Here is a 9,186-nt window from a genome sequence, read left to right on the forward strand (position 1 = left end):
CCCAGCGTCCATCCATGGTGATAGTTATTAAGGGATTCAGGATTCAGAGAAACAAAATGCTACAATATCATGGCAGGAAATCAAACCAGTTCAGTCGAGTGTAATTCCATACATGTGTGTTACCGATGGCGATGCCATTCCTGTTCGCAGCATCAACGTCGATGTCGTTGTACCCTACGACCGTGTTGCTAAAGGCCGTCCCGCCAGCGCATTTGAACGCAGAGAAGAGCAATTACCCAAAATCTTTTTTGTGCTGAATTCACTTTGCTAGAAGTAGCACTGACATGTAAAATCAAGCTAGATTAGAAATCATTTTTCTGGCAGTACCATTCACAGGTGTGGGAGCCATCCGTCGTAGAGTCCATCCCTCATGAACTGGTCGGCCTCCACAATCCTCCGGCCTGCAGACACGTACTGAAAGCCACACCGCTAGATGCGTCGTTGTCTCCATTAGAACCCCTATGTCCATCGATGATGATAGTTATTAAGAGATTCAGGATTTAGAGAAACAAAAAGCTATACTACATATCATGGCAGGAATTTAAATAAGTTCAGTCGAGTGTAATTACACACATCTGTGTTGCCGATGGCGATGCCATTCCTGTTGGCAGCATCAATGTTGTTTATACCCTACGGCCATGTTGGCGAAGGCCGCCCCGCCAGCGCGCTTGAGAGTTGAGAATAGCACTTACCCAAAGTCCTTTATGTGCTGCAGTTTTATCAATATAACGGAATATAGTCGAATGAAATTCAGGAGTTAAATGTTGTGATCTACAATCTGGAGTTACGTTCAGATTTAGCAAAAAGGGTTTTGTGTTTGCCTAATACTCAGTACAATTTATGGTCAAGGCCCCATACATGCCTGCAAACACCTAATAATTAACTACCACTTTCACAACCAAAATACTATTTTTAGGAATTATAGTAAAATTTCAAAATAAGCACTAACGTGTTTGTGCATGCTCTATTTAGTTTGATCATTGTATAATTATATTTGTGGCAAGCTTAGAAAACTGAAAAGTATTTGAAACATAGCCAGGGAAAGGGCAAAAGATAAGATTGTAATAGAACCTGCCAATTCAAGCATGAAACTCGTTTACGTCCAGCCAACAGAAACCTACACTTCAGTTTCCACGTCCAATGAGTGGACGAAGCAGGTGCAGTGATTGGCATCGGCAAAACGTATAAGATCGAGTTTGACCCGGCCAAACCTATTGCACATTATCGTGATACCTTTGCATCGGGATAACGCCAACAGTAAACAATCTGTACAGTACATTTCTCCTATAAAAGCTCCTAGATGACCCGGCCAACCAAGCCATCCAAAGGGGGCAAATCCATCGTGATCGTCCATTGGCTGAAAATACTGTAGCTCTCCACCCCCGCGTCAATGACAGCAGCTGGATTCGGTAATTTTTTGTTTACCCGCCGCAGCTTGTTCACAGTCTATGACGTGTGGGCCTGTTTTCTTGTGGGACCGGTGATAAGAGGCAGCAGCTAGAACTCGTCTGCGTCCCTCGTTTCAGTTGTTGCTCCGTGGAAAGCGGTGAAAACCCTACATCCGGATCGGTCTCTCCTCCCCCAATCCCTGCCTCTCTCTCTTCCCCATCCTCTCTTCCTACGGGAGCCCCCGGAGGTGGCGGCGGCCAGAATGGAAGGGGCCGGACCTCACCGCTCCTCTTCTGTGCGCTGGAGAGAAGCAGCGAGGGCGCCGCCGCCTCGTGCCTCGCATAAGGAGGCAGCGCGGACACGACCGCCGCCGCTGGTAGAGGGCCATGGTCGCCGCCGGTCGCGGGGGTCGCGGGGGTCGCGGGCGTCGCCGTGCCAAGATTATGAGAGCACACCGAGTCGGGCGGCGACGCAGAGAGCGGTGGCGGCGCGCAGCTTTGAGAAGCTCATCCACGGCCGGCGGAGCTCGAGATCTCCGGTCAAGGGCGCCTCCCCCGCCTCGTCATCCCTTGCCTCTGCACCCGACGAGGACGACCCGCGAAGAAGCAGCGGACGGCGCTCCTCCGCCTCCTCGAGCCCCGGAGTTGCGGTGAGGCTAGCGGCGACGCCCACTCCTCTCCTCGTCCCCGTCCTCTCCTCTTCCTCCGCCCTCGAGGTCTTCTTCCGGCGGAGCGACGGCAGGGAGCACAAGGGCGGCGGCGGCTGTTGGATGCTCGTTTCCTCCCAGGCACCCACGACCTCGCGGGACGAGGTATGAGGCGAGCTCGCTGCTGCAGCTTAGATCTCGGACGACTACCGTGGCCTGCAGGCTGATGTGTGGATTTTTGGGTGCTTATCCTTGTGCTCAGCACCATGGACGCCTCCACCGTTTTGCTGCCCAGGAGAAGCATCTGCAACCTCGTCCCTCTCCCCTCGTACCTCCTTTCGGCTTCAGCCTGCAGTCACCTCCCTTTGGGCCATAGGAAGCAGCATCAGCCGATGCCCCACAACGATGCACGGCCGCATCCCCTGCAGGTCCAGGAAGTCAGGACGACTCACCGCTCCTCTCCATTCCCGGTGATATTTCCTGCCCAGCACAAGGTATATGTGATTTCAATCTTTCTCTCTGAATTATCCCTGACTGTGTATCTGTTCGTAGTGGGAATGGATCTTCCCACCTGATTCGTAGCCTTTACATGCTTTCTATAGGTGCATATTGTGCCATACCAGATCTATTTTCTGAGCTGCATGTTGATAGATGGTACATGTTGTAGTAGCAAGAAAACTGGCTGTGAAATATACATTGGCTTCTTGTGCTGATCTGATGTAGGCATTATTAGTCATTTATTATTTATCCCTATCAATATGGTGCTTAAAAATAATAGTTTTGAGTTATCTACATTCCGTTCTATGCTATGTAGGCCAATATAGATATGCTTAGTATTGTATGTAATCATGTGGTAAATAAGGTAATTAAGCTATCTAATTATATACTTCAAGCTCCTGCTTCCTCTCTCCCTCTCTCGTTTTTGTGATGGTATTTTGATATGTGCCTGTGTTGTTGCTTTGTAGGTTACGAGCTGCAGCGAGGGGCCGCAACCTATCGGCGTGAGCAGCGTTCAAGACCATCGGCGCCATGCGTCGAGTGGAAACGGCGGGCACGGTCCAGACATCAGGGTGAGCTCATCCCAGTAGTTGTTTAGCTGCAGAATTATGTAGTTCCAACCAACTGGTTATTATTATTGGTTTCCAAGAGTAGCTCTAAAGGACTGCCAGGTTAACTAAACTTTGTTGATTCATTATTTCTGCTTGCAGGAAGCTACTATTCAACAGAGACACAAGTAACAACAATATTCCACATAAAAAAATGATAGGATTTTCAATTCCAACACGAGGTCTATATACTATGATCCAACCATCTAAAATAATCCAACGGTGTTTGACCCTTCCAGGTTCGATGTATGCATTGCAGGCTAAAAGAATTAGTGCCACATATATAACTTTGTGACATAGGCTGATGGTACATTTTGTTTGACAGCTGCAGAACATGCCGAAGAACAATAATCCAAAAAAAAAAGAGGGGTAAGCATTGTTTTGTAGTATTTCATATTTAGAGGAAAGAATGTCAAACTGATTCTAATTTTAATTTTGGTTATGACGCACTGCTACATATCTTGAAATAGCAAGGTAATTCTATAATTATGAATTTCTGGTCATCATCTCCCTTCCATCAATTCTTGAGTGGTTTGCTCATCAGGGTTTGAACTTTTTAGTACTTAAAACCAATATTACTTGAAATTATTTCACCTGATTTATCATTTGTTCTTCCATTCCGTTATTTTGACTCTGTTGCTCTCCTGTCTATTCACAGAAATGCTACCTGAATTTTTCTTTCTTCATAAGAGATCATTTAGTTGGTATTGTTGAATGTTACAGATTCTATTAACCAACTCTGTTACAGCTGACAGAGTTGAGTGTATAAGCTAGCGACAGAGGCTGCAAGCATGGGTTACAATGAGGCTGCAAGCATGGCTTACCTAAGTGGAGCGTCATTTGTTGTTTAAATTTCCTACTATTGATACTGTGGTTCTGTCTTCGTGTCTGATGGTACAGCAGAAACTGAATTTGTGCCATCAGAAACTGAATTTGTGCTCTCTAACTTATTCTGAACTTGTTTTTCTTATATTGTTTCTAGGACTATCACTTAAGTCTCGGGATTTGCCGGCATTGTTTCTAGCTGTTAGGTTGTACATCATCTCACCCACACAATGCTGGATTCAGGTACACTAGCTACTACTCTTTTTGTCATTTACTTGATTCAGTTGAGACTGATGTCAACATATATACTGGAAAAGGACAACTTGGCATGTATTAACTTCTGGACTATTCTAATGCACGTCATCGGCCAGAGAAGGCGGGGGTCCGTGGATGCTAGCAAGGGAGGCAACTTGGCTCGGACCGGCCATAGCGCTGGTGTTGTTGTCTCCCCACCGTCCTCCTTTGTCTCCCAGCCACGGCTGGCTTCAATCTCTCCTCTGATGTGATGCTATGTGAGCAAGAAAAAGAGCAGAAAAGTTCTGTATCACCATCCAGCGTCCACACAGCCAGATAAGTTTTGGATAACACATGTACTCTGACCTGCTCAATAGTCTGAAATGCCTTCATTATTAGGCAGATAATGTTACTGCTCTGAATAATTCTTTTTTGTTTAGAGCAACGGTGTTTTGAGTAACTCTCCTAGGTATTATATATTGCTATATTTATGCTGATACTGAATTTTGCATTCTGAAGTAGCTTAGCGTAATTTGCAGTCCTGATTAGTGAAAGTATCCCAGCACAAGGTATATGTGATTTCAATCTTTCTCTCTGAATTATCCCTGACTGTGTATCTGTTCGTAGTGGGAATGGATCTTCCCACCTGATTCGTAGCCTTTACATTGTTTCTATAGGTGCATATTGTGCCATACCAGATCTATTTTCTGAGCTGCATGTTGATAGATGGTACATGTTGTAGTAGCAAGAAAACTGGTTGTGAAATATACATTGGCTTCTTGTTCTGATCTGATGTAGGTATTATTAGTCATTTATTATTTATCCCTATCAATATGGTGCTTAAAAATAATAGTTTTGAGTTATCTACATTCCGTTCTATGCTATGTAGGCCAATATAGATATGCTTAGTATTGTAAACAAGTATGCAAAGGTGTCACAATAATTACTTGATCTTACTCTATTTCCTCTAACATTTATTACATGACATTAAGTTGATATGTTGCATTTAGGAGCGAACCTTCTAAATATGGTGATGCCCATTACTTTTTAAAAAACTATAATCGATCATTTCATGTCATGAGAATGAGTGGGCAGCCCATATAACCTAATAAGAGAGTTCATGTAGCAGTAGTCTGCTTTCTGTAGCAATAACTTGTTTTGTGGTGTTTGGTCTTTAATTCTTATTTATCATATATGATTGCTTGAGGTTTGCTAATCCATGGTTTGATCCTGAAATTTACTTACATATATCTATGGGATGCCGCAGACAAGGGGACAAGGAGGTGAGCAACGGCGATGAGGGAGGAGCAGACTCACCGGCTCGGACTCCTCGGCGTTGGAGAAGCATGGTCGGGAGGCAGTGCGGGCGCCGCTGCCTCGTGCCTCGCTCGGGCCGCTGCGTAGAGCGCCAGGAGGCCATGGTAGCCGCCGGTCGCGGGCATCAGGCTGTGGCCGCGTCAGCCGCCGCCCCAGCGGTCTTCTCTCTCTACCCACAGGGTGGTCGCCCTCTCTGGTGCGTCGGAGCGCCGGATCGGGCGATGTGAATCAATGGTGAGCCAAGGTGAGCGAATCTTTCCACGCCGGCTACGTCGTCCTCCTCCCCTTCTTTCAAGTTTCAAGATGATCTACTGCAACATCTCTTCACCTGGACCGTTGCAGCTGCATGGAGCAGCCATTGGTGGAGAGGACACCACGCCGACGAGCAGTGGTGGTCACCCAGATCCCAGCAAAGCATGGGGACGGGTGTCCTCTGCCAGAGCCGGGCTTCCTTGTCAACGATCTCACCATCTACAGCAGCTCCGCAGGTATATGCATCTTCTTATCTATTTGATTTTTCTCAGTTTGGTCGATAGTTCTGTTCCACAGTTTAATTCTCTTATCCCTTCAAGAATTAATATTGTTGCCATATTGTGACAGCCTTGCAGTGTATTGCTTGCTGAAAAATTGTCAATGAATCAAGTCGTGGGGAAAAAGTGAAAGGTAACGAATGATCCAATGATCTCTATTGTGTGCAGATTGGCGTTTTCACTTATCTCCTTAAAAAATCTAAGCTCCTGCTCTGCTTTGGTTTAGCAGGCAAAGCGAGTTATGACAATAATGTGTGATTGTTCTGAAAGTGAGCAGACATACGGCAGTACTCTAGCCATAGAGTGAGATGGAAAATTAAGGTGAGTAGAAAGGTACAAGATAGGCAATCCTTAATATCATGGCCTGTCAGGTTTACTCTTTCTATATAGTACTGGTTAATTTTGTACTTATCTCTGCAATGACTGTCACCATACAGATGTCTTATTTTGAACGTCTCCATATTAGATGTTGTAGCCAGTAGACAGTATCACTGACTGGGATATTTACCTATGCTTTCAATAAATCCCTTTAGTATCTAATAGTTGACTGAGTTCAATTGTGAAAATGGCAACTGATGAATGGGAACTAGAGAGTCTCAACTAAAGGAAATATTAGAGTTCAATTATGTTCTTCTCAACTTTTTTGCATCTGACATATACATATATACTACAGTCCATGTCCAGGATGGTGCGGGCTGGAGCGGTGGAGGTTCGGCGTCTTCGCCTCACTGCCGTGCATAGAGCTGCTTCTACTGCTATGCCTCTCTTCTCAATGTCTCTTGGGTTGTTTCTTGCTGCTGCTGCTGGCAGTTGGCTGAGGTGGAGTTCGCCTTGCTTCTCTGCAGCATTATCTCGTGCTTCGTTTCCTCCTTACTCTTAATTATTTTGGTAGAATCTTCTATTTTCCTTACTGCGAGTCTACGTTGCTCCTATACTTCTTTGGTCCGTTTGTTTGTGCTTCTTTCTCATATGTGTATATGTTATAAGGTTGCTATGGGTCTAAGAGTGGGGATGATTGCTTTTGCAAATCCATGAGCCGGCCGGCTATCTGTTTCAGAGTAAAATCTGATTAAAAATGCCTTGTGTTACGACCTGAATTCCTGCATGTTGATATGTTTTAGAATCTTACTGTAAACCCTACTCAAAAATCATCTCTTGCTTTTGAACCCCAAAAGGTTAAAATTTGTACCGGTGCATCTACTCCCTTCCTAATATGCAATCCAACAATTGTTTCATATATGAAGCAAGGGGCTAATAGTTTTTCCTGTTTTGTTAGACGGTGAACAGCAGAATACTTAATTGCTTATCGATGCCTGCTCATAGATTAATGTTTTTTTTTCAGGTTTTTCATGTTCAGAGATATTTGGATAGCTGCTACTATCTAGAGGTTTAATAGGCCAGAATCTGGAAGCTCCATGTTGCCAGTTTGATCTAACCAATATATTTTCAGACTTGATATCCCTAAAAAAATGCCCATTTGGTGCAAGTTGACCCAGTTAAATTATTATTTGCCCCTTTGATATCCCCAAAAAATGCTCATTTAGAGGTTTGGAGTTTATTTATCAAGCACTTGGATTGTTACTTCTATGATGTTTTCTTCCTTGCACTTGCTTTCGTTGCTTGGTTTTGAAAAAAAGGTAGATCTCTCTGGAACCCTTGTTTCTCTTTAATGAGTTTAATGGCCAATCGTTGTTACTCCTCTGTTGTTTGGTTCCTTGCAATTACTTATGTTTAGCTGGTTGGTTCTTGCTTTTGGAATAATACATGGTTCTTACAAAAACCTTGTTTCAGCTTTAGCAAGTTCGTACCCATGGATACAGTTTTAATTAACAATTTGTTCCTTGTTTTCGCCTACGCTCTCCATATGTGGCTTACCGTTACATTCTTGATGTTCGTTTCTTCCTCTACTTTGTTTTTCTTTGGTGTGTGATTTAGGTGGAGTAAAGGTTTGCGGGCCAAGCATTATTTCTACGCACTTTTCTTGCTTTTCCTTGCTTCTGTTGTATTTCTTCTTGCTGTTGAAAAGATGTAAATCGGTGAAAGATGTTTATTTATCTTGGATAAGTTTGCGCTCATGGAAAAAAGGTTTGTTGGACACCCACTGTTTATTTTTATGGAGTTTTCTTCTGTTTGTTCTTATTTATTTACTTCTTAGTTTCGAGTAGATAAAAAATTGTCGGTACTTCTCTTATCTTTGGTGAGTTGGTATCTGATTGTGTGGCCATGAAAGAAATGTGTTCTGCTCAAGCATTGGTATTTCTATGCCATTTCCTTACTTTCGCTTGCTTCTATTTAATTATTTGTTTGTACTAAAATGATATATCTCTCTCAGAAAAGCTTGTCGCGGTCACCAAGAGCTCGCCTGGGAGCCGCCGTGAGCACTCTGTCTTCTGGGAGCCGCCATGAATCTTGCACACGACGTCACGTGATTTGTTGTGCAGTTTTTTTTTGTATCTCCTCCTCCTGAACTTGGTCATGTTCTTCTATTTTCATCTGCAGGAATTAAACGATGCGGTACAACAACTTCAGCAGGGGACAGTGAAGACCATGGGAGGGGCTTGGGGAACTATGGGCAGCGGCATGCAGAGCTGATGCCAGTGCACCAACGGGAGCTTCTGACAGAACTCGATCCCATGTTACTGTTAACACAGAAAAAACAGAGGAATCTCAATGTCCGGAGGAAGCTAAGCTTCATCGCCACCGCCCCTCGCTTCCTTACGTCTTCCACCACCGGTGTCCAACGTGATGTTCACCGGCAGACCAAGCTCAAAGATGGAGTTAGAGTTGAAGTGAGGTTTCTCCAGTGTGATTTGTCAGGTTGGCTACCGCCTCGTGAATTTGTACATGATGAGACGGTCTGGTAGTAATTTATGCTATAAATATGAGTTTTTCATGCAATAAATTTAAGTTTGAATCAGATACTTGCGTGAGTGGAGCAGTGGGCCGAGAGATTCAGCCATTTCGTAAGAGCTTCGACCTGATTATGCAATGTTGTCGCCCGCAGGGCAATGTTCGCAAAATTTCCATAGAATGAATGTGAAGTCCACCACTTCGATTCTGTAATATATTATGATGGTTACAATTGACGGTTGCAATACCGTTTCACTTTTGCCTTTGCGTCTTTATTAACAAACCATAG

The 9,186-nt window shown here is 44.2% G+C and overlaps 1 protein-coding gene across 5 annotated transcripts; it reads left to right on the forward strand.

Moving 5' to 3' along the window:
* The first annotated feature begins 2,299 nt into the window (after positions 1 to 2,299).
* Positions 2,300 to 8,964, forward strand: LOC127312999 (uncharacterized). 5 transcript variants are annotated; one of them, XM_071823707.1, is made up of 13 exons: positions 2,300 to 2,529; positions 3,001 to 3,105; positions 3,244 to 3,380; positions 3,467 to 4,035; positions 4,124 to 4,209; positions 4,338 to 5,761; positions 5,860 to 6,005; positions 6,118 to 6,180; positions 6,277 to 6,368; positions 6,721 to 6,866; positions 7,390 to 8,300; positions 8,380 to 8,421; positions 8,547 to 8,964. In XM_071823707.1, the coding sequence occupies exons 1-3, from the start codon at positions 2,302 to 2,304 to the stop codon at positions 3,271 to 3,273; spliced, it is 363 nt and encodes a 120-aa protein (XP_071679808.1). In that variant the 5' UTR covers positions 2,300 to 2,301; the 3' UTR covers positions 3,274 to 3,380; positions 3,467 to 4,035; positions 4,124 to 4,209; positions 4,338 to 5,761; positions 5,860 to 6,005; positions 6,118 to 6,180; positions 6,277 to 6,368; positions 6,721 to 6,866; positions 7,390 to 8,300; positions 8,380 to 8,421; positions 8,547 to 8,964. The 5 variants fall into 5 exon arrangements, with proteins under 5 accessions (XP_071679808.1, XP_071679807.1, XP_071679810.1 ...); XM_071823706.1 differs by having other exon boundaries at positions 8,380 to 8,964; XM_071823709.1 differs by having other exon boundaries at positions 6,274 to 6,368; positions 7,390 to 8,964.
* The last annotated feature ends 222 nt before the right edge of the window (positions 8,965 to 9,186 follow it).

This window comes from Lolium perenne, chromosome 7, assembly GCF_019359855.2.
Source record: "Lolium perenne isolate Kyuss_39 chromosome 7, Kyuss_2.0, whole genome shotgun sequence".
NCBI lineage: Eukaryota > Viridiplantae > Streptophyta > Magnoliopsida > Poales > Poaceae > Lolium > Lolium perenne.

Excerpts from the sequence above, each read along its gene's own strand:
- LOC127312999 (XM_071823709.1), top strand. The coding sequence starts at position 2,302 with ATGGACGCCTCCACCGTTTTGCTGCCCAGGAGAAGCATCTGCAACCTC. Across the intron at positions 2,530-3,000 it reads TATTTCCTGCCCAGCACAAG|GTTACGAGCTGCAGCGAGGG; the intron begins GTATATGTGATT and ends GTTGCTTTGTAG. Across the intron at positions 3,106-3,243 it reads GGCACGGTCCAGACATCAGG|GAAGCTACTATTCAACAGAG; the intron begins GTGAGCTCATCC and ends TTCTGCTTGCAG.